Source organism: Apostichopus japonicus, chromosome 6 (assembly GCF_037975245.1).
Source record: "Apostichopus japonicus isolate 1M-3 chromosome 6, ASM3797524v1, whole genome shotgun sequence".
In the NCBI taxonomy this organism is placed as follows: Eukaryota; Metazoa; Echinodermata; class Holothuroidea; order Aspidochirotida; family Stichopodidae; genus Apostichopus; species Apostichopus japonicus.
Genome location: NC_092566.1, coordinates 15584210 through 15610103, shown reverse-complemented (window position 1 = coordinate 15610103; position 25894 = coordinate 15584210). Strand labels below are relative to the sequence as shown.

The following is a 25894-nucleotide window of genomic DNA, read 5'->3' as shown; positions in this document are numbered from 1 at the left end:
GCTGCACCGAAAGACCATTTCACTTACAATTTAGCAATCGTTGTAACCTACAGGAGTATATATAGCTGAATACTGTATCTGTACTGCAAGACTTTGAATGGGCAAATAAATACAGTACTTACCTGTATTGGCAAATGAACTTTCTCTAACTCCTTTGTAACAACCTACAGCATTTTCAATTTTACCTCCGACATTTGACGAGCACCGTAAATTGAGCCACCACTGAACTCATAATGGTAAGGGTTATTTCTTCAGTGACTGACAGTCTTGAATTTCCCAAACCTCCCATAAAAAAGATTTAATTACTGTTTTGAAAAGGTGTGCACTTGTTGAACATTCAGTGTGCGCTGACATTGCACAGCACAAAGTTGCACCAGATCTGCATTGCATGATGGGTAACACCAGACGAAAAATGCACGATGCTGGCACTTTGGATGGTAGAATGAGAAGGAAGGGCCTTGACCGAGTGAGCGGGTCAAAGAGGGCGCGCAGTGTTAGTAGGTTACCGGTTCTTTCTAGGCACGGTAGAACCAGGGAGTTTCATTCCATAATGACTCCCTGGTAGAACGAAGTGCTATAGGTTGTGGGGAGACAGGTAAGCGAAGGAGAAAGTAAATATGTTGTGTACGTGCATGCCACCACCTAAGGTACTTGCTGGTGCTGTCAGTGATAATGTGTACCAGCAGAATTCATTTCCCTCATCCCTGACATATATAACTTCTGTATGGTTTACACTGAACCTTATACTGTACATAGTTACTCATCTTACAAGTTTCATTTACAAAACATTCCTAACATATTTTGGTTGCTAATAATTCATTTCTTTGTTTTCACAGTTATGAAGATGAGTACAGTAGTAACCAAAATCCAATGGTTGGGTTTTAATAACCTGGTATTCTATCTACATATACAGGTACAGTAATGAATCGTTCTTTTGGTTTACTTGTGCAGAACATATCACTCATGATATACAGTAGTGTCTTGCATATATTTAAAGGATTGGTTCAGGTGTTTGACATGTCTATTTTGTATGAAAGAGCACAAAAAGACAAATAGAACAGTGAAGAAACTACTGTACCATGATACACTACTACTGTAGCATGCTCTGTTAAGGAGATATGACACTTTGAAGATATCAAAATATCTTTGAAAACGACTGGTGTAGAAAGACTTACAGTACTGTGAGGGTGTGATGTCACATCCTCACTTCCTTTAACATTTGTGAATATATTTCTTTTAAAATTATTTACATTTTTTAACACATTTGAAAATAATATAATCAAAAATTCTTCAGATGTTTAATCTCAAATACTTCCTTTGACAAATGAGATCTCCTGACATATCTTTTGGTTGAAAGTCATGAAATCTCACAAAATATTTAGAGAAAAAAAACAAAGACTTTTCAGGAATGTGAGGATGTGACATCACAGCTAGTCAGATTTCAGCAGTTTCTACACAATCTGATAAAATTTTACACTTGAATATCTCTTTAACCGAAAAAGATATTTGAACTGTTTTTTTCACCAAATGTTGTGTTTCCTTTATTGTCCTCTTTCATATTTCATAAACATGTACAGTATGACAACTGAACCAATCCTTTAAAGCATACATAAGAACAGTTTTGTGAAAAGGTATTCAAAATGTGTGCAGTGATGTAGCACCTTACCTTAATGCCTATGATATGTGTTCAACAAAAACAAATTAACTCTCTGGACAGGAAATCGGAAGCTGAAATTCGGTCAAAGAACTTTAGAATGAAAACTTCATACTGATTCATTTTGCAATTTCTTAAAAAAAGGTTAATTGATATTGAAGTTTTGATATGAATCCCTTTCCTAGATTTGTATTTAACAACATGATATTGACCAATGGCACACTGTCATCTTTTCCTTTATATTTAGGCCCATGTCCATTTCTTCATGGAATAACCCGACTCAGGAATGTGCCCAGGAATATTTGTGCTGTTACAGTGTGATGCAAGTTCTGAGGGATGGGTATCACGGCTGGGGATGCCCCCTCACCTTTGGAAAATCTATGAAAATGAAGTAAGCTTAGATGGCAAATGGTTTCCTAGTTCGACACTAACTTCTGTGCAAAATATTCACCCATATTGTAGTGATGGTAAAATTTGTTAAATTAATCATCAAAAAACTGCAGGGTGGGGGGGGGGGGGAGAGTTAAAAATACTGTTTCTGCTGGGCGGTATTCAGAACTGCCGGACGCAGACAGGCACTTTACTGTACAAGCCATTATACTAGGCAAGTCTGTACCTCAACTGTATAGTTAACAGTAAATTTGTACGACAATTTACCATTAGTCTTCGCTACTTGTACTGTATGTGTTTATTTCCACACGATTGTACACTCAAATTCAAACAAATGCCCAACCTAATCTCCATCCATCTTCATCTGTTTTTACTACGAGCCATTTGTTAAATCTCTTTAAGCCAAAGTTATTTTACTGTGTTCATGGAGTCGTCTTCGACGACATTATCTGATAAAATGATCAGTCGAAAAAATTGAGAAGAGAAAAGAAAGTATCCTTGATGAAAATGTATAGCTTATTAGGCCTACTTTATTCTCATAAAATTTCAACTTTCGAATCAGCAGCCCCCGGGGTGTTTTGGGACTTTAAAAGCAATATTTTCCCATTCATAATTTGAATAAACTGAACAGCAGGATATATGATCATATCATCTACAATGTTTCCTAAGGATTTCAAGTAATCAAAATGACCTCCTGGCTTTGGATCTCTTATAATGCCACATCAGCAATATTTAAGAAAATGACAGAGATATCTGCTTGATCTGATAGACGCTGCACAGTGGAAGCCTTGCAAACAACGTTCGCCTACAGCTGCTCCGAAATGGCACATTGACTTTATCTTTAAACATACAGTATCATCTTGAATATGGATATTACAAGTAGGCTATTATGGTTGTAATATATGCATTGCAGTATAAATATGTACAGTACATGTTCAAAACAGAATGTAGACCAACCGAGAAGGGAGAGAGAGAAATCGAGTTGTAAGTTACCATACTTGAGAGATATTATCCACTGCTCAGGAGACACTTACTAAAGAGTGTTCTACGGTGACATCCATATCAAATTAGCATCCTGTTGCGCATGTTTGCAAATTACTACTGACAGATTTTATCAATTGTTATCTTGATGTTTAAGATACAGTACTACTGAATCTACTGCAGAATCTACAGATGCCAGTTTCCTGCAAGCTAACTACAGTAGTACAGGGCATAGCTGTTAGCATTGATCATATAGCATGATCGCATGTGTACAGCTAGTAGCTGTCGTACATGTATGTGAGTTTACTCTAAGAGCATAGTTTAGTTTAGGGACCCAAGGATCAGGAAGCCTTACAGTAGCTTATTTGAGACCATATCCATGTTAGATCTTGGATGAACACCGGCTTATATCAAGCCTTCTCTGTTCGATAAGTGTTCAGAGGATAACGAGGCAGGGGTCACTGGGGTGTGAATTCGATCCCATTCCTTCTTCCGGGACCGCCATTTAACGTCCCCATCCGACGGACAAGAGTGCATGCCCAAGCATCCGACCACTTTCTCAAATACTGAGGTAGGCAAAGGCACCCTAGTTGACATCACTGCAGTGCAGCCATGATGAACAAAATTGTTTCAAAACCAATTAAAGAACAGAAACAAACCCTTTGCCAGCCAAGTTCACAAACCAGAAATACAGTACCAAATCCACAGAAGACTCTGCACATCACCACTGCACTGCAGCGATTTTTGAATAGGTCAAGAGAATCTGGCTCCTGGCGGAATTTTGATCCTGGAACCTAAGGATTGTGAGGGGGACACTCTAACAGCTGCATGAACCAAGCCTTTGCCAACTTCAAAGACACCAGCTGACTATACTGTAACTGACTAATTATAACTATTATAGGAAGTTTGAATATATGTAAAAACGACTGGACTATAGTTGATCACACAACGAGGAATACAGTACATGTAGATGTACAGTAAGGAGTATGTCAGTCTTTTAAGACGAGTCAACATAGTAAAAAAAAAAAAATATCGATAGAATTTACTTCATCTGAAATAATGTTTTGCAACAATGTACAGTACATTCACACATTCAAAACTGATAAATAAACATCTAAATCCAAATTATTCCCTTAATTGGCCTACACCAACCAGGTAATTACTTAAAATATTTTTCCTTTTCACCTGATATTAAACATAAATTTTTGGTTTAAAAACTTTAATGATTGGAAATTTATTTTAACCTTTTAGTAACTCAGACTTTTTAATCTATGCAAAATTATGCAAATTAAAAATTTAATTTTTTCTTTCCTTTTTTCTAATTTGAAATGCATTAAGCATTGTTTATGGATTTGAATGTCATGCAGATATTGTAACTATCAAAAATTTACAAATAACCACACAAAAATTAGCTCAGCATTAAAAGGAAATTAAAAATTATTTCAAACCAATTTTCCAGTGTTAAAGTACAAAATTTGACACCAACTTCATTTGAATAGGATGGTACCCTTTGGTAAATGTAATGGTATGAATTTTGTTCAAACTCTCAGTGGCCTGTGAAGATCCGAGCGTGAATTTTTTACACCAATCATAATTATGTTGATGAATATAACTTATTTTTAAAGTACTTATAAATTTATGGTGAGATTTGAATTGTCTGTTGCAGGTAATAATATATCTTGTATCTGATCACAACACAAAAATGCAACGCAAAAAAATTGCCAATTTCAAGGCTGAATACAAAGTGCAAAATTGCATCTACTGTATAGTGCCAGGTTTTTCTCTGAGGAACCAACATGTACATCTTTATAATCTGAGACATAAGTTAAGCTGAGCATTCAGAGCTGCTACCCAAAATTTGCACAGTAAATTATTCCCTGTGTTATTCCCTGTGTTATTCCCTGTGTATATTCCCTGTGTTATTCCCTGTGTTATTCCCTGTGTTATTCCCTGTGTATATTCCCTGTGTTATTCCCTGTGTTATTCCCTGTGTATATTCCCTGTGTTATTCCCTGTGTTATTCCCTGTGTATATTCCCTGTGTATATTCCCTGCGTTATTCCCTGTGTCTATTCCCTGCGTTATTCCCTGTGTTATTCCCTGTGTTATTAGCAAAATTTTGAACAAACAACAGCCTGGATGACAGTACACACAAAAAGTGGAGCAGAAAAAGCGAGGGACTATAACTGCAGTGTGCATCCAGAGTACATCAAGAGTCGTGCATGATCCTCACAAGTTTCTTGAAAAGTCTGTCAAAGTAGTCATTATGATTAAAGCACTTAATTAAATTACTGAGATAATCACATAAAAAGTAGTAGTGTAGTGTGCAGATGGTCTTCTAGCTCAACCGGTTGTCATGGCAACATCACACCAAGCATGCACATTTATAATTGAATAGGAGATCAATTTTTATTAGTTACTTTGTTGCTTGAATATATAGTTTATCATTTTATGTTTCGTTGCATCAGCTGGCTAATCTAATACCTCCGTCAAAAAATGTTACTCTGAAACTCAACTCTGTAAAAGATATTGTATGTAGGCTTTAGCATTCAGTGATTGACGCTTTGGGTTTATCCACAATCATCACATTTGAATAAAGTTTGAAATGCTTCTGTTAGATTCCTAGAACCCTTGAGAAATACTTTAACAAATACAGTATTGTACTTTAAATATAACCTAGATATAATTAGAGTAAAAAATTACCTATGTAGTACAGTATGTATGCAGTAAAGTGGACTTTTTGACAAGAATGACCTCATAGTGCTATTGTACTATACAACACTATACCATACTAATTCTATTGCTTGGACGAGAAGTTTAGGCTCAGTAGAGAAAGTAATGTTTAAAGGCATTGAAGACTCGCCCCAAATCACATGCTGCCATCTGACAAAGTTACAGTAACTTTCTGTTGCTTGCAAGTGACGTTTTGTTCCTGTTGCTACAAAATGAAGACAGTAATGAAACGTGATACCTTGTTATATCTTTCGCTCGACCTGAGATGTCCATCGCAGTATCGTTTCTACACTGTGCTGTGGGTATTGACCGCAGCTGTATGTACTGACTGTACACTAACTAGTGTCTAATTACCGAAGGTAGCAAGCTGTGTGTGTATTTTCTGGGATCGATGGTGGTGTCTAACACTTCTGTTACACCTCATTCGAAACTACAGTACTGTAGGTCAGATTACCGGCATTAGACATTTCTTTTTGTGTGAGTCTTCACACCCTTTAAGTAATTATTTAAAGGACTGGACACCAGCTGCATTAAAAGGGAAGCATGGAAGAGAAAAGGGGACTATCATTTTACAATATGGAGTAATTGTGACTTTCTAAAAAGGATAGCCCAGGGGCAAAAACATGTATTTATTTGACTCAGGAAAGAGGAACAGATTCAATTCAAGTATTCTGGTGTTAAACAGGCAAGCATAAAGAGTTATCCTTGGAATATATCACTTCAAACTATACATGTACTGGACCATCATAATTACAATTTAATTAAGTACAAGATATATCAGCTAATTATCCAGACCTGCCAGATATTTGCAGTTGAATTAGTTTTCATTGAAATAGGAAATAAACACTAATCTCTCAATGAAAAAAAAATATAAAACTACAGTTCAGTTCCTATGTGTAGAAAGCTACACTGCGCACCTTTACCTTTGTATATTTACAGTACATAGCAACTTATACTTATAACTACAGTTCAGTTCCTATGTGTAGAAAGCTGCACTGTACTTCTTTAACTTTGTAAATATTTACAGTACATAGCAACTTATACTTATAAAGTTCTACAGTTCAGTTCCTACAGTATGTGTAGAAAGCTGCACTGTACTTCTTTAACTTTGTAAATATTTACAGTACATAGCAACTTATACTTATAAAGTTCTACAGTTCAGTTCCTATGTGTAGAAAGCTGCACTGTACAGTACTTCTTTACCTTTGTACAGTATGTACTGAATATACATAGCAAATTTTTTCATAGCATTTTGGGATACGATAAGTACTGGATAAATTATACCCTGCGTGAAGAAAAGAAGAGAAAAACAGAAAGGAAAACAGTTCAAACGAAACAAAAAGAAAAGAATAGCAAAATGAAAGAAAAACAGAGTAACTTACACTCTTTCTGTATGGATGGTGGGCGTCTTCCCTGGAGGTTATACAGTAAAATAACTATCCAACAAAGTCAGACAAAACACAGCTGGAATGCCAATCCTGAATTTATTCACATCAAAAGAAGTAGTGTACCCGTAGCCGAGAGTGAATGATGAGAGTGGAGAGGATGCTGTAAAGGCAGTAACACATCTAATCCAACAAAAATGAACAGAATGTGGGTGCATAGAATATAAAGCAAATGTTTATACAGTACTGCTCGGTTGTTACCATGGCAACTTGAATTCGACCATACGGTAATACATAATTCAAAAGAAGAAAAAGGGAAAAAAATTGATATACAGTACCAAGTCCTTGAATGTTTAGGACATTAGTTACATTTCCTTGTTTTACTGTACATGTCAGACAGCGAATCAATACAAGGCGCATACAGTATATGCACAGTAGGCTTAGATGGATCTAGTGAACATAATAACTGACCTGGATGCAAGATCACCATTTTGTAGAACTGTTTTATTAAAAGAATAGTCCAGGTCAAAATTTCTTTTTTAATATGTTAAAGAGGAAGCTTAATCCAAGCATTCTGGTGAAATTTGCATTCAATTCCTACAGTATGTACCGTTTTTGAGATTGTGGAGTATAAAATTAGACGTAAATTTTAAAGGAAAAAAACAAAACATTTTTTATTAGTGTGCACCAATGATGTCACATCTGTTTGCTACAAGTTCACTTTTGGAACAAAAGGTTGCAACTTCAACTGTCAATATCTCAAAGACGGTACATAGGAATTGAATGCAAATTTCACTAGAATGCTTAGATTATGTTCCTTTAAACATACCAGAAAGAAATTTTGACTTGGACTATTCTTTTAAGTCTGTATGTACAATAAGCTAGATAGCTCTATCACAACACTTGCTAAGCACTACTGTATCTATAAGCATGATATGCTGTACTATATAAAATAAAATTAAAACAAAAAATGGGTCTAAATCTACTGTACAGGTTCTAAGAGCAATGTAGATGAAATTCATGCTTTATAAAGCGACCAGCTAAAAAACTCACCCTAAAAATTGGTTGAGAATCAATTTTACGACTGTTATTGCTGATCAATATTTGGCTTCGTCGCTGCATTCAACTAAGATGCTGGTATGCCAGTAAATCTAACTAGCTGCACTCAGTATCCATACAAGATATCTGAGCGAGTTAACGAGGAGGATCGTGTTCAAGCAAATCAACAGACAGGGAGCTCGAGACTGGTCCACACGCTGACTTTAATCCAAGGAATATTCCGTAGATCCAGAGATTACACCTGAAGCCCTCTCAGGAATTTCCTTCGACGTCATCCAAAGTAGGTTACGGAGCTCTGCGAGGGAGAGGAGACCGAAGAACAAACAAAGTTTTTATCGACAGAGAGACGGAGAGAGAGAGGAATGATAGCTATTAAATACATGATCGGTCGTTGAGTTGTGGTGATGTCATGCCACACATGAGCCCGTGGGCTATAATAGACAAAACAGCTTTTTGGTAATGAAAATAAGTGGTGCCTTCAATTACAGAATGGTAGTGAGGCTTATGGGGACATCCAACATTTACAGTCCATAATTACACTTTCGCTGCAGAATATACTGTATGTACAGTAGTGCGCTGCTTGACTTTTTACCTCAATTTGATGTCAGCTTAAGTACAGTATTCTCTGCAAGTTTCTCACATGTATGTCCAAGATGAGGAAGACACTAATTCACAAACTGCAATGTATGGATTATATACAATGGTAGACTGTTTAATACTTAGTACTGTAGGTGCATTACTGTGGAACATTAACTAGAGTTTGCACAGTACAGTCTGTTCAGAAGGCTTAGAACTACAGTAATTAGTAAATCACAACCATGCAGTTTCTTGTGTGCAGGTAAAATAGTAATGCATTCTATCATAATTCTGCATGAAAAAGGCTGAATTGGCTGAAATATCGAGTCCTTGTACTTCAGAACATTTAGCTTCAGCTAGGGTACAGTAGTACATACAGTATTTACTATTTACCAAGTTTAATTATAAAAATGTCATAAAAAATTTATCAAATTTAATTGTTTTCATGAATGAATTATTCATCAGTCATTTTTAATTTACATATGTAATTAGCATATTACTGTATCATCTACTGTACAGTGCTGTAGCACAGATAGATATAGCCTAATTTACTCAATTACAGGAGGCTGTCTATAAAGCTGCTGTACTATAACATACATTTCTCTGTACCGTGTCAAGAACTTATTGGAATCTAGAAGATAAAAACATCTCTTTCTGGTCTAAATACCAATGCAAGATATTAGAGCTCGCCATTTTCAAGCATCACTAGACAAGTTTAGCCAAATTAGGGACACCTGTCTCGCTGTAAAGCCATTGATACGTGTGTTGAAATTGAACGGGAGTCTCAAATTCTACAGATTAGTGGCTAAAATTGACTTATAAAATATTCTGAGCTTGACAAGAATCAGCCTTTATAACAAGGCCGCATCATCAAAGATATATACAGAATTTATTTTTGGAAAAGTATTTTAAGGAATGCGGAGACATTTACGCCTGGCATACCTTTGTTACTTACCAATTTATCTACATAATTAGTATCTTCATTAAATCATTGTACACGAAGTTCTAGCCATTTTCTTCTGCATGTATACATCTTAACAAGTAATCCACTTTACAGTAGTTGTATAACCCAATCGGCACGTTAATCAACGTTAACCTACATCCAGGATGCACTGGTGTATTAACTTCAAATGGATCAGAAAAAAATATATTATGTAAGTACTGACATACTGTACTGTCACTCCTATATATAGTATCCAAAGATAATACTGACATATTGAAGCTATTCAAACAGTGCCATGCAGAGTACTACCAATTTAATATTATTCAAAAATTGCACAGAATATTAGTCTTGAGATACACACTGCAGTACAAGACTGGTACCAAGGTTTATTTTTACGGTCGGAACTGGGCAGCAATAATATATTGCTAAGTCTGTAAAACTTGCAAATTTAACTTTTACTGTGGTAGTTTATTGCTAATCACAGTACTACAGTAATGTTGCCTTGATAATGTCACAGAAGATTACAAAAATATTGTCATGGATACTGTAGTTACTGTGTACAGTATATACAGTAACATGTTACAGTGCTGGATATTTTGAAACCATTTCTCACTTTTGTTTATTACAGCTTCATTATAATGCAAATGTCCATTATAGTGGTCGAAACACTTTCTTTTTTCTTTTTGTTTGGGGGGGGGGGGCACTAATGTGTACCGAAATATCACTTCTATTGCTGTTGTTATTACGTTTAGGTTTTCTTAAGTTTGGTAATTTTATATAGGTATTGGTTCATTTGTACAGTGCTCTTGAGCATGTTTTATTTCATGATAACAGCACTTTAATATATATATATTTATGGTATTTATACTGTACAGTACAGTATGTATATAGTATTTTAAGCCAGTTTGGTACATTCTCAAAAACTGTAAGAATGAAAAATCCAAACGTAAACATTTTTTTGTCTTGTTCTATCCCTGCTTTATCATAATTAATTAATATATATAGGTTATTGTGTTCAAAGAATTACTCACACATATATGCAAGAGATGACTGCTTGATCTTTCGCTTTACATAAACTTTACATACTTTGGCTATATATGCTGTATGCTGGACAAAATATGTTACACCAAGTTTAATCACTATGCCCGACACCATTAGGGGATGTAATATTATCATGTAATAGGCCTGGCACATTTAACACATACAGTACCCTCAATTACACTTAAAAGTCATTAATTGCTTCACTGGTAGTTCATCTATGACTGCACCATATTGTTATGTATACTGTACTAGCACAGTACATGTACATAGTGTACATAGTGTACATACTATTATGTACATACTGTACTAGTACATACTATGTACTGTACATAGTATGTATTATGTACATTTATGTTAGTATACTACTGTAGACTGTACATTAGTACATACTATGAACACATTATGTACAAAGCATGTACATACTTTCCAGTACTTACTGTACTGAGGTCAAGACATATATACAGTATACAGTAAATTTCCTTGTGCATGCATTGCATAATTAGCTAAGTACTGGAAATAATGTATGTCTTGAACAAGAAATGTTTACTCCAAAATACTACTAAACATTGTCTAAAAGCAAAGTATTAATGCAGCAAGGAATAATTTATACCGTATCGCAAGTTTAAACACTACTGTATGCCTGACACCATTACGGGATGTAATATTATAATGTAATAGTATCGCAATGCAAACTGGGTGCCCAAACTGCTAGACTGAGCACTACAGTTTACGTTATTCCCTATTGCAATAATGTTCAGTTCTTTAAGTACACTAATATCATCACAATCATGTTAATATTTTATGACAAGTAACATTTGTGGCGGGGAAAAAAAACATGGGAGATTGGTATCTGTTCGGCCTGTGTTTTTTATATTATATTAAGTTAAAGTTACCGCAGACGTTACACGGCAATGATGTCCTCTCATGTATTGTGCATTAATTAAATGACCTTTTTGTTTACAGACTATTGGAATACAAATTCCTGACCACCCTAGTTGAGCCACACAGATTCAACTATAAATATTGCTTAATTCACAAACTAGGTGATCAATCATTGTGTTTAATGTACCGTGTGTTTATCTATGTACATACAGTACTTTCCAACTCACTACGATTTCAACTATATATATATATATATGGGTCAATCCATGCCAAATCAACAGTGGCCTCCATGTCGACCCCTTCAGAATTGCCTAAAATTGATATCTTGCCATATGTCTCAAAGGATGAAATTGGGCAAAAAAACTTTTAAAAACTTTTTGGTTGCGAGGATACGGCCCCGCCTAGCAACCAAATCCAGATTGCATTTTAAGAGCCCTAAATTTGTGTCAAGTTTGGAGGCATCTTTTGAATAAATGTAAAGTATTTTATGTCTGATATTGCAGATATTGTGGAAGACATGTGCCCAGTCTTCGAATTTAGCTAATTTTGAGGAAAATTTACGGTCTCAATTTTTCGTAATAAGCAATTAAAATGGCAGATTATGAGATAGGGGCCTTTTCTGGCCCTACTTAGTGTGCTCTATATTCACTAGCAAAGGCATGTTTGAGTTTTAATTTGCATAGGAACCTTGTCCAGTGGTACAGTAGTTGTACGGGAAAAGTGCAAAAGAAAAGTCAAGCAGTTCGTATGTTTTACGAACAGCGCCCTCAAACTTAAGAAATCTCACTTAGAACTGGCCCTAATTGGGGGTCCAATTTGGGCCTGTGAGTAAATTTCAATTTTTCTTTAAATACCAATTTTCAGGAGTGTATTGACCCTATTTTTAAAAACTCAAGTCAAAAAAAGTTGTGTATTTTGTGTTATCTACAGTACTCTATAAATTGACGACTCGAAAATTGCGAAAATCAATTGGTTCATATATAGTATGAAAATGCTTGCACAAGCCGATTTGAGTAATTAAAATGACAACAACTTCTTAGCATTAGCATACAGGTGCTTAACAATTACTGTAAGAGGGTGGTCCACTAGCATAAGGACTACAAATAAACTGCATTTTCAGGGTCATATGCCCAACGATGCCTGTGAACAGCGCCCTCAAACATCACATTTTACCAATATTTTGGGCATTTCAAGGTCAAATTTGGTCACAATTAGAAGCTTTTTTTTTCAATACAAAACTAGTAAGATACTGTATGTATAGTAATGATGCAAAGAATGAGCTAAAACATCTTTTTTATAAGTTACTGTATTAATGCTCTGATGAGCAGCTTAAAGTGGCGTATATGAGAGTTACATCAGCTCTACAAAAACATGCTTGCGAGGGCAAACAGTGGTAACATTGTATCTTCATTCAAGGAGACCATGTTAAACAACATTAAAAACTACTGATGTATTTATTAAAAGTGTTCTGTCTAATACTCTTGACCCCCCAACACCCTCCCCATAGTGCACTATGCGGGGACGTTTTGGTACGGGGACGTTTTGGTAAAGGGACGTTTTGACTGGTAAGCTACTACAGTACTAGGCCTATAGCCTATTGCAAAATCATAGGTTTTGGGTGCAACAGACACAACAGGCCTAACAACATGTAGCATGGACACTTCGAAGTTCGGACACCTAAGCCTTAAAGCACCCCAAAACTATATCTTCTGGTATAAATCACCTGAAAATATACTTGATATGGTGGGAGAAGTGTGTTATATTACGATACACAGCAAACTTTCTTTCCTGCAAACTGCTTTCACGTTGTATTCCAAGAAGTTTCTTCGTGATTGTGGAACTGCTATTTCTTTGCTAGAGTATTGCGAAGTTCGGACACCCTGCCCGCAGTGTGGCGCTGGTGATAAAATTGGTGGCACAGTTGCTCTTTCAGTAATTATAACATAGATCATAGATCTCAGTCATTTTATTGACAAATATGTAAGTACAGTACTCACTTGCACACAGGTCATTTTGGAGAGAAAATCACTGTAGCTTTGTAGTTTTTAGTGAAATTGGCTGTTGCTATATGTTATCATGGTGAAATCGTGTATTTCTTAGGGGTACTTCGCAGTGTTCCAAACTTCGCAATACTGACTATACTCATTTAGGCCAACCTAGAACCATAAGTAGCCTGGGGTCCTAGGCCTGCGCTATTCAACCATTACTAGATTTAGACTAGAGTCTGGGCAGGAAAAACAAATAACTTGATCCACTCTCAACATAAACTTAGGCCTATATTGAAACTAAATTACTAATTACGATCATGATGTTACATGACGTGGGTATCACATCCCTTAGAAAGGAAAAGATGCTGCACATGATCAGGTTAATGGTGAGTGGGAGGGTCCTGTTTTGTTAACATGCCAACTGTAACGTTAAGTTCGAACAGCTCACATCAATGTTACTAAATCATGTGTAGGCTGGTACAGTACTACTGTACTTGTTCTTGAGGCCTACTCAGGGCCTAGTACTAGTACTTAGTAACTTAACATACAGTAGGCTTAGGCTAGTAACAACAGGCCTATATTTCGAGCACGATCATACAAACATATCTTGATATTGTAAAAGATATTAATTAGACAGCGTTAACGAGTTACTCACGATTTTTAAGATTAACAAAATAACATCAATTTTGAAAAAGGTAGTTCTACTTATTCTTTACCTTCAAATTGTCGAAAGTTTAAAATCTATAGTAATCCCATACTTGTAAGTTTTTGAATACAGTACCCAATGCTAACTCTAAGCACCATTCATTAGCTTTGAACCAATGATTGCTGAGATAGTCAATCTTTTGACAGGGGTAAATAAAATATTACACATATGAAAGACCCAATTTGTTTATAAAATTCGTTAAGTCAGTTATATTTTAGCCATATGATAATTTTATAATATTTTGGGGAATATTCCTCAAACAAGTAGAAAATTTCATTAGAAAATTTGGAAAAAGCATATAAATCTTACATCAAACTTACCATTTATCACCTTGTCTTACTCCCAACGTTAGAGAAAATGGCGACCAACACAGACGAGGTAAGCATCCAGCTTTGAAGTATTTGTCACACAGACAGTCCGAGTCAATCTTTGTCCAGTTGTTATGTAAATAGTTAATGTTATAAAGTCATCGTTTGGACAAAAGGGAATTAAACTTGACTCTTTGTACTAAATTCAAGTTTCCAAGTTGCGGTTTGCGTTCAACGTTTGCTTTTTGCTAATGCCATGACTAACGTAGACTGCATGTTATTACTAACGTTAGGATGCTATCATGCTAGCTGTTTGAGCGACAGTGTGATGCGCATGTTCGGGTAGCCTAACATAAGGCTTAATGAACTACGGCAAGCCTAATGTTAAGATGTGGACACTGTTACTGTTAATAGTGTTATGATAAAAATATGTTAGGATGTCCCTCATTTCTGTTCATTCAAAATTGCTAAAAGTGTTCAATAGTAATTCCCTGGAGGTTGTGAATCAATTCCTTTCTTACAGAAATTCAGGAATGTTAAGGTAAAGGAATAATCGTCATTTGGCGAATATTACAAGAATTCTGTTCGTAAGAGCATTGCCTTTAATATCTATTGCGGTATATTTCAGTCTTCACACTAGTGTTGTCGCAGGCCTGGAAGAGCTAGTCAAGCTAATTCTTCTAATGCGTTAGCTAATATCAGGCTACTGGAAAAACTCTATTTGTAGGTAAACACTCAATTTTGACAAACATAAGTGAATGTCAATATGGATAGTTTTAAGGAACATTTGGTTTGCTTTCACTGTCCTTTTACCTTCGTGGTAATGAACAGAAGCTCTACATCCAAGTGAAATGATTAGCTCTGGATTTCTGTGGAACTAGAAAAGGTATTGATAAACAGGTACATGACTAGCCCTTGAGTCACTCCCCAAAATATCCGGCATTGTTCCATTTTGATTACCAAAGTTAGACATTTCTCATTAACATATTTACTGTACTTTTGTTGAGTTGTGGAGGCCTGGATCTCTCCTTATTCCAAATATTTAATTAGATCTGTGTTAAAATAATGTTGTAATTAGTAAGTGTAAGGTAGCTGATATACACATTCTGTGAATCATTCTACTGTACCTGGTACTGTACCATGATGAAGCCTAATGCACGGTTCATGCGAGCTCTTGCAGTTTAAAAATGTATGTTCATACAGTAGGTTATGCTGAAGCTAAATTCTCTCAACAAATTTAGTTACTTGTGCTCGATAAATTTACCCAAACAAATAAAAACATGCACATGATAATCACAATCCCTTTTTGATTCATTGCCGGAGGCAAAGAAATATATGCGATGGTGATTGCGTGGTTATCTCAAATCTTTCTAAAACTTATTCATTTTCTCAAAAATGTTTCATAATATACAGACAATGTCATGCAACTCTGAAGAACTATTTAAAGGGGTTCAAAGCTGGTAAAATGTATCTATATTTCACATAGGAAGACTGTTTTTTCTGGATATTGAAAAGTTTTGCTCAGACTTCTATGCTGTAAAATCCTGATGAGTGAATGACATGGATGATGCCCACAAGGGATTCCTACAAATCTTTTCTGGTTCTCACTTTATTCTTGGACTAATTAACTAATTTCACTTATAAATAGTTCTACATTAGTCAGATAGTTTTCAATTTTTTTGAATTTGAGCAAATTGTATAGCAAGGAATGACAAAGGTAACTGGCTTTCTGATATATATTAATGGTAAATCAAAATAAAATAAAACTGTTAGCAAACTGCTTATCTCTTTGTGTTCACCATGCTCATTAACCTGTCTGAATTCTGTGCATGTTTTTGTCCCTTCTGTTACTGTTACTTGTCGTTAAGCCTTTGAAGAAGATCCTGCTAGGATCGAAACGTCAGGCCAACTTACTTTTACACATATTAATGGTATCAAAGTCCTCGTTGGTGGGGACTTAAGTTATTTTAATGGTAGAGAAAAACACACAAATGTTGATCTATTCAAGCCTTACAATGTTGCCATCCTCATTCATAAGATCATCTAAATTCTAGAACTAATATTAGGTGAAAAAATCTTTTAGATTTTGAAGAATTTTTTTTTACCACATGATTTCTTCTGTGCTTTAGGTAACCCTTTAAGCCTTTGCTTACAAAAAGGAAATTATACGCTTTATAATCCAGAGGTTTTGTTTGTGTTTTTCTGTGAAAACCACATTCAAATTTATGTAATCTATTCTTTATTACTCTATCAACAGGATCCAGATTTGGAATCACTACGATCTGCTGTTCTTGCCTCTCTCAAAACGGTAATCTTTTCCTTTTTCCTTTTGTTTTGTGGCATCATTACATGATGAGCAGGAACATTGCCATCATCAGGAATCTGGGAATGTGGTCAAGGTTAAGTCACACTAGACATTTAAAGGGATCTTAAACTTTACCTCATCAATAATCTGATTAGCATGCATGGTATGAGGTCAGAGATGTGTTGAAAAAAGTCTTTCCTCCCTTAGTTTGCTCTTAACTGCCAAAACTGCCACTACTGCTTGTCAAACTTTATAACAATTTATAGATATTTCCATTCATACCTTGAAATGATAAACAGGGAGATATGATGTTTTTACTTCAGTGGTAAGTTACCAGCTCTGTGTAATCACATTGAAGAGCATTGCAAGAAACCATGAAATTGGTAGATGTTTGCAATTACTGTATGTCGCATTTTGCAATGTAACATTTTCTCCATCCATTAAGTTTGACAACTTGTTATTTGTATTGAACAATATCTAATTTAATTTATGGATAAAGTATGTTAAATCACGTTTCCTTAGTGCTCAACAGAAGTTATTGTTGGAATGTGTTAAACAATGCACACTGTCACATTTTTCTCCATATATAGAAATCAACTATTGGAGGCAAAAGTGAAACACAGGAAGGTCCTCTCCCAGAAGGTACCAGAGAGGGGGAAAATAAAGACGAAGAGAATGATGAGATGCCAGAAGAGGAAGAAGAGGACTTGCACGCGCTGAGGTTAGCCGCTCTAAAGACCAAACGAGATGATGGCGTTCCCAAAGTGAGTACTCTTTGCTGCTTGCGGAAGGCAGTGGGAATGATAATATGGTGCAATGAGTTGATGATAAATTCAATAAACCGTATGGAATGGTTGAATATTTGTACATGTTATGTTCATTGTTCTTATCGAGCATAAGAACGGTATTGTCTTGGGGGATGTCGAAGGTTATTGAAATCAACAGAGGTCAACATTGATTCAATTCATAGTTGGTATGTAGAGTCAACTTAGTGGTCACAAAGGCCATCTTTTTGTGGCAGTTAAAGGTCATTCGAGATCAACAGGGGTCAAGTGTCTGAAAACGTATAACCACAGTCACTGCGAAAGGAAAATGTGTATGATTTTCATATTTGGAATGGTGATCCAACAAATGCAACTTTGGTGTTATTATAAGCAGCAGACTGGTGACTTATACAGAAGTTTCGTTTAAAGACCAATGTTTATATGTTCATCTTATGAGGCTTATTAACATTCAAAACTATGCGATCAGTGGAACGTGCAGAATGTGAAGTGATAAAGAGAAACCATGGCTAGATTGTGCTTCAGCTTCAACTTGGGTTTATATTAATTTCAGTTTTCATCATATACTTTCAATTTTGTTTGATTTTTTAGGAACCTAAGGCTGCTCCCGCAACATTTGAAAGGCAAGGCAACCTGATATCCATCCAGATTGTAGATCCAGAAGAAGAAAAGAGGAAAGCCGAGGCCGAAAGGATCGCAAAAGCCAAAGCCCTGGCAGCAGCGAAAGCAGAAGTGAGTAAGGCAGCCAAACCGGCCAGATTTAGAAGGGTCGAATCGTCCGGATCGGAAAACGACGACGATTTAGACGAAGAGGATATGTCGGACGACGGCTCTGACCACCGAGACCGTTCAGAGGACGAGAAATCTGTGATGTCGGATTCTTCTTCTTCTTCGACGAGTTCCAATGCCGGCAGTAGTAGTAGTAGTAACAGTAGCAGCAGCAAGAGTAAATCTTCCGAGTCCTCGAGTAGCGAAAGCGAAGAGAGTGAGAGCGAAAGTGAAAGCAGGAGGAAAAAAGATGTCGGTGAGGAAGAAGAGGCAAGAAAGAACAGGGTAAACAAATCGCAGGAAAATCATCTGTCGAATGAAAGGAGAGACGGTAAGGTCGTCTCTGGGGATCATCGGAGCAGAGATGGAGATAAGGACAAACGCTCATCTTCTTCAAGTGGAAGGAGAAGTGTTAAAGATAGGCTAGGGGATAGGCCAAATGATCAGGGTAGGGGAGCGTCGGGCAGGCCAGCGGATAGATCTTCAAAGAGCGTCAGGGAGGATTCGAGAAGAAACGGTGAGAGTGAGAGGAGATTACATAGGAGAAGAGGTTCCGTGGGGGACACAAGTAATCATACCACAGGAACAGACCGTGATAGGAAGGTGTCAGATAGGAAAGACAGGGGTGATAGATCGAGGGAGGGCCGAAGAGGGGGGGAGCTTAGGGATATGTTGAGGCACGACAGACGGGGAAGAAATTTGGAAAATCCTCCGGGCCACTCACGGACGAGCGACCGTTCCAGCGATAGAAGGGAGCAGAATCGACACTCGTTAAAAGATAAAACTGGCGATAACCCACCTAGGCATAGAGGACCTAGATCAGATAGGACATCAGAATTGTCGAGAAGGAATTATATCAGGGACAAACGTGATTCCTTTAAGTCCGATAGGACCCCAAGCTCGAGCTCGTCATCGCACAGGCATCGCAGTAGCGATAGCAACGTGGCCAAGGGAGGAGGGATGGGTTCCCAGACCGGTGGCAAGAAGATACATTCCAAGAAGGAGAGCGACGCGGAGAGTCTGTCAGACATCCCTCTAGAGTCTGAAGAAGAAGAGGAGGAGAAAGAGGATTCCGACTCGGAGGATGTCCGCTTCCGGAAGGGACGACACACAAACGCCGGAAGGAAGCCAAACGTGGAGGAAAACAACTCACAGTCGAGAATTGTAATGTCACTCACCCTGCCAACTGACTCAGAACTTAAAAAGCAAGATGAAGAAGATCAGAAAGATTTTAAGAGGAGGAGAAAGATGGATGAAATGAGAGACAGAGATAGGGCCCGTCTTGTCGGCAGGGATCGGAGACGGAGAGATCACAGGCCGGAGGACAAACAGTCAAACAGTCCCGAGAGGAGAGGCATCAGACCTCCTCCCGACAAAAAGTCAGGGACAATAAATTTAGGCAGAAGGAGACCTAGACCGTCAGACTTTGTGTCGGAAAGCGAGTCAGAGGAAGACGCCAACGGGGGTGGACTTCGCAGTCTAGTCTCGGGCTCCGGAGATGCTCGGAAGAGTGGAAGAGAGTCGTCTAAGAAGAGGAACGTAGAGGACGAGAAGAGGGGCGACAGAAAGGACAGAGCGAGTACGGAGAAGGAAAAGAGGAGGGAGAGACGAGAGAAGAAGAGCAGGAGATTGGTGCTTACAGAAGATGGAAGTGGACCATCTAACCAAGACCAAGAAAGTGAGTCTATAATTTACTAGAGTCATGTGATCATTTATCAGGCACACACATTGTAGAGTGTAGATTTTATTTAGTATAAGATATGCTGGAGTGGGTGTGTTAAGAGAAGTTCCGTTTCAGCTTATTCTCTAAGATTCTCTGCAGAGACTAAATTATCAAATGTGGTAGCAAGAGCAAAGAAATTGTTTGGCTAGAACAGGATTCGACCCCATGACCTCAGGGTTACAAGCCTCTACTACTGTACCTACTGAGCCATCCAGCCCTTAATTGGTGGCAATCCCTTATTTAACCATTTGTTTTGTGGGGGTGCCAACTGGTCAGAAGATTTCTGAAATGGATAATGTAAGGATAAACCACCAACCCGAGGGCTGTATGGCTCATTTTGATAGAGAGCAGGACTTTAAACACTGTGCTGAGCTGTCACTGAGTAAATACATAGAGGCCTGTGAGAGTGTTACAGTTCATTGTACAGTAATGTATCACACGGACATGAAAGAGACACAAATTTGTGAATAATTCAAGAATGGTTAACTGCAAGCCTACCTAGTGATGGTATTTCCAATCCCACCCAGTTGAGGCAATACTTTTTTTTTTCATTACTTCCTTGACGCAGGTTTCAGGATGGTTTCGGGGAGTAGTTCAATGCAAAAAAAATTGTATGGCAATTTGGAGGTATCTCATATATGTTTGGTAACTATCATATAAGTAAACTACTGAGATTATAGTAAAAAAAGTTTGCTATGCAATATGCATCCATTAAACAGCCTGTCATGTCAATAATATCAGTGTATGTACATACAAAACTGGTTTTTACCACATTGACTTGAATATAGTTCAAATTGATAGTATATGCAATTTTGTGGACAGTCCTTTATGATCTTGACCGGACACTGGCAGCGTTATCAAAAATGGCTTGATAAACAGTGAAACCTAACGTGTCATGTATTTCTCTCCTCACAGATGGTGAGGAGGACATAGTCCAGAAGTTGTCTATAAGGAACCGGCTCGGAGACAGACCCACCGCAAACGTCCGATCGTCGATTAAATCTAGGTTAGGTCCGAAAGTCTCTTCCCCGGACGATGTAGAAGATAGCGAACTTCCTGAAATACACGACCGTCCAAAAGTACGCAAGATTGAGTTGTCAAACGAAAGCTCAAATAGATCAGAGAATCGTTTGGGAGATGTATCCCATTCGGAGAAGAGACAATCCAGCGACGAGGAAACCCCGGTCACTACTAAACCAGACGATTTGAGGCACAAAATGAAAAGAAAGCTAAAACATTCGAGTAAAAACGGTAGTGACCGGGACGATGGCCGTAGTCCCGAGGGCAACTCGAGCAAAAGAAAAGTCGTGAAAAACAATGTATGGTCCGAAGTACTGAAAGAGAGATCTAGCAAGGGAGACGAGAGAGTTTCCTCGTCTCGTAGGGAATCGTCAGAGAAGGAGAGGAGAGAAGACAAAAAAGAGAAGAGGAAGGAGAAACGAAAGTCAAAGGACGAGACGGTCTTGGAAGAAAAGATGAAGAGGATGCATGAGATTAATGCTGCCATCATGGAGAAACACAAGCAGATCCAAAAAGAGAAGGAATTATTCGATTGTTAGATTATTTCTTCTTCTGAAGGAGTTTGGGTGGAGAGGTTGGTACTTGGGGAACAAAAATCGGAGTGAAGGTTGTGAGGTGTTTGTACAACTCAAAACTTTCTCATTTTTCTGCCGGCAGCCAAAATGCTTCCATCGACTGCATTTTAACACTCGTTTTTATCACCTCTTCACACTTGTGTTTAAAGTTTCTGTGTCGTCTTCAAGAATCATTGATGTTTCCAGTAATGTCATTCTGTCAAAGATGCTGTCAAGTGAGAAGTTATGAGAATCCATGGGGGGGGGGGATGGGGGGAGTAATTGACATTATTAAATGTTATGTTGACAAACTTTGAGCTGTTAACTGTTCCATTCAGGTAAAAAGTACAGTATGTGACAAATTAACAATCAAGGCATAGTTTTTATCAGTCGTCCAAGACAACCACATTCCTGTTCGGTAGACCAAGATCAACTTTGGAGGTGGATTTAACATTGCATCAACTTCATTCAGATCACATGACATTGTAACTTAATACACCCAAGTAGGTAAAATAAGAAATTGGAATCACAGTCCATCACTCTGTGGAGATACTGAAATAAAACAAAAAATAATGGTAGGTGTATGGTCAATCCTGTGGTGAGTTCTTCTGGCGCAAAGCTGGTGTTCTATTCACCACACCGACACCTCCCCTCCTGCAGTGTACATATTGGTGATTCTTTGTTTTACGTTGCTTTACACACACGATTTATCTCAATCTTCTTAATAGCTCTTTATTTACATTTTGCATCAAGGACACAACTGGACATTTTCCTAATAATTTGTTTGCTTTTCTTCAGAAAAACAGACGGCCAGTCTATTGATCTGTAATAAAAGTAATTTAATAGGTCGACGACAACGTGACTGTTGGCTGTGAATCAGCTTTAAGACTGTATAGGAATATCATGGTGTGCATGTAGCAAATGTCAATAATGGTTGGTGTAAGGATCAGTAGTATTGGTACAAAAATATCTGATCAAAATTATACATACCCTGGATGTTATGACCCTCCGTATTATTCACAGATATTTAAGGAGGGTTAAGTTAGACAATTAAATGATTCAACTGGTATGGACTACTCTTGTGTGCAGATAACAATGGCGATTGAAGTTAGTGGAACTACTGCTCATGTCACAAGACAAGAACTCTGGAATTCTATGCTTGTAGTGGTAAATGATCGTGCTATTACATTTACATCACTGGTTAACGTCGGAAGTCTCAAATTGAAAGGAGCAAAGGTTGGAATTTACTTCATTTTGTAATAATTTGTCTGGTTTTCAGTTTAATGGAGATTGCCAACTATGCTGCAGCAGCAGCAGTTTGTGTGATGCAAAATTCAGAACTTTTAGTTCTTTCTTTCATTTCTTCTAATGTTACGGTTCATCGTTCAGTCTGAAGTGACCTCATGTCAGGAATTTTCTATTTGAGTTTGGTTAGGTTTGACAATGGGAGTCAGTTGCACAATGGTTTATCATTCAAAACAAGATTTTATACTTGTTATTTCAACTTTTCTAGGTGGTACAGAATTTTTTTTTTTTCAAATAAGAAAGCATTCATTCATGTTACAAGTTTAATAAAAAGACACAACCCAAAAACTGATCAGACCGCACAAGATATTTTCTGAAGTATAAGTGTTGAAGGAATATAAGTAAATAAGGTTGTCCTATGAGGAAATGACATTACTAGAAGCCTTTATCATAGTATATGCTACATTTGCTAATGAATAAAAGTAGTTGCACAATTTGGTACATATGTATGTCACATTTCCAAAAGAGTGATATGGTGTAACGAACAAGTAACATAGGAAGGCTCAACCAGAAAATGTTTAGTAGTTCCGATGGCCAAACATTCATAGCGTGATAAGCCATACATGTTAATATTCATGAACTTGTGCATACCAAAATGAAGAGGGATTATCTATTGTTTATTGCGGCAACATATAAAGGGAGGTACCGGGAATCAGTTATCATGTTGACAGTCTACTTAGTGACATTGAATGAACACAAATACATGCATGAATATTAATGAGGTCAAATGTTATGATCACATAAGTATGTACTGTATCTATGTACTATAATTTGCATGATCCAAGTACATGGGTATAAAGCTAATTATACTCAATAAAGGACCCTGGCTGATTGTATACCAACCACCAGTCAACCTTTATGCTCATTCAAATTTGTCTCGTTGTAAATAGCTGTGCACTGTGAGCTAAAAGAACCTCCGGGTGATATCTCATCAAGATGGTTATATATTAAATAAATATTATGTGCCAGCATTGATTGTAGGCTAAGAAACGTCTTTGGCAGACACCAGGAAGGTCTGGGAAATTGGGTAGGAGTGGTAAATGCTTCAGATAGCAACAAAAAAATGTAAACTGGTGAAATGTCTTAATTTGTCGTTGTTAAAGCGGTTGGTTGAATCTGCCTCTTTTTTTTATGCCTTTTTTTTTGCACCCCTTTTTTCACAGTCAGTGACCTGTACAAACTCTTTTGGATTCTTGCCCAAAATTTCCAGTGCAAAGGATAGTCCAGGTTAAAATCTATTTTTGACTAGTGAATCAAGAAAATGGTCTAGACATCGTGGTCAAAACAATTCAAGATGCAATGCCTACCAAACTGCAAAGTGGATTTCAACCTCTTGAATACCGAGATTTGTATCATTCACATTTTACAATTTTTTTTTGAATGACTCTCCTTTTTGGGGGGCAAATTACTCCTACAGTTCTCATTAATGCATCACTGATGTTCTCCTAATCTGCAATTTTACTTTATGCAAGAATTGCATTTTCACCCCCCCCCCCCCCCCGATGATATTCAACCATCCCGATTGAGAAGCATGCATCAAAAGTTGACACAGTTTGTATTAACTTTTCCGTTTTCACAAGAAGCCACCAACTCTTGAGGCAGTTGAATGTTGCATACTAGAATCATGGTGATGAATTTTATGAAAACTGCTCTTGTAAAGCCCTGAAGAAAAATAACATGGCTCTAGTCATTTAAGAAATGACATGGTTCTTACAGCTGTGGGAAGTTCACTTTTGAGCAGACTACATTTATAGAAACTTTGCAGTCTTACCATCTTAATGCAGAGAGTTCATTTAGTAGCTTTGGAGAAAGTTGGTAGAATTTAGCATCAAAGAAGTATAACAAATATATGTTCATTTTATCACTTGAAGAAAGGAAGGAAGGAGTTAACTTAGCAACACAAGGGTGGTTTTTAAGGGTTAAGTTTTTTTTGCAGGGAGGGGGGGGGGGGGCGAGATGAAGTTCCAGAAAAATGTCACTATTGCATGCTGGTATTAAAAAGTCACTTTCAAAGAGTCTGTTGAACACTGTAAATAATTTTTTTGTAAAAAGTGAAGAGGTATCATATAATTTGGTTGTAAAAAGACATACATTCACAATTTTGTTTTTATTAAAAAGAAGTTTGAAATTTAAGAAAACTTGGTCTGGTGTACTGTACTTTCTTTTGTTTTTACACGCTTCATGATTTCAAAGTTCTTTGAAATAACCGTTTGGTTTTTGCCCAATCAAGCAGCCTAGATTCCTGTTCTAGTTCTAAGGCTAATGTAGTAACTGCCTGAGTATTTATCTTTTTATCCCCTGTGGATGTTTTCCAAACAGCTTTTAACTCGCTTCCCTAGCATATGTTTATCTTTACAACATGCAACATTTATTACTAAAAACGACTGCGCTTTCAAAGGTCAGAAATTTGTCTTGTTCGTTTGTTCAATCAGGAATTTGTATGTTATTTAAGGAAACCTGTTTGAAGGTGAAAGTGGCCTTAAGAGTAACATTGGCACATTTTACCGAAATTTCAAATAAAACCTGGCGACATCTGAACATAACAGAAATGTTTGCAAAACTCAGAAATCACAACCAGAAGAATTCTGCAAAAGGTAATCTTTGTTTTTAATTGGATTTTTCCTTCAGACAATGACATGAAATGACAAAACACTGTAGTATTAGATATAATATTTGTACAGATATCTAGATTCCATTCCATACTCATACCAACTTATAAGTATATATTGAAATATGATATTTGATGTTGATCTTAAAAAGTAAGAAATTCATTCACACAGAAAACCAATTCT

At 37.0% G+C, this 25894-nt stretch overlaps 2 protein-coding genes across 5 annotated transcripts in view; one reads left to right on the top strand and one right to left on the bottom strand.

Annotated features, from left to right (window-relative positions):
* Positions 1-14904, bottom strand: part of LOC139969089 (maternal embryonic leucine zipper kinase-like) — a 174330-nt gene extending 159426 nt beyond the window's left edge. The window contains exons 1-3 of one of the 3 annotated variants that reach the window (XM_071973864.1): positions 14658-14904; positions 8196-8496; positions 7140-7325 (exon numbers count right to left, since the gene is read on the bottom strand). The gene's annotated coding sequence lies outside the window, so the exon portion shown is untranslated. Of the gene's footprint in view, positions 1-7139; positions 7326-8195; positions 8497-14347; positions 14423-14657 lie in introns of those variants that run through there. The other 2 variants (XM_071973863.1, XM_071973865.1) reach the window with 2 other exon arrangements.
* Positions 1995-23332, top strand: LOC139969088 (uncharacterized). 2 transcript variants are annotated; one of them, XM_071973857.1, is made up of 5 exons: positions 1995-2045; positions 16903-16953; positions 17541-17714; positions 18324-20178; positions 21139-23332. In XM_071973857.1, the coding sequence occupies exons 1-5, from the start codon at positions 2010-2012 to the stop codon at positions 21780-21782; spliced, it is 2760 nt and encodes a 919-aa protein (XP_071829958.1). In that variant the 5' UTR covers positions 1995-2009; the 3' UTR covers positions 21783-23332. The 2 variants fall into 2 exon arrangements, with proteins under 2 accessions (XP_071829958.1, XP_071829959.1); XM_071973858.1 differs by lacking the exon at positions 1995-2045 and adding an exon at positions 14680-14715.
* Positions 23333-25894: the final 2562 nt, after the last annotated feature.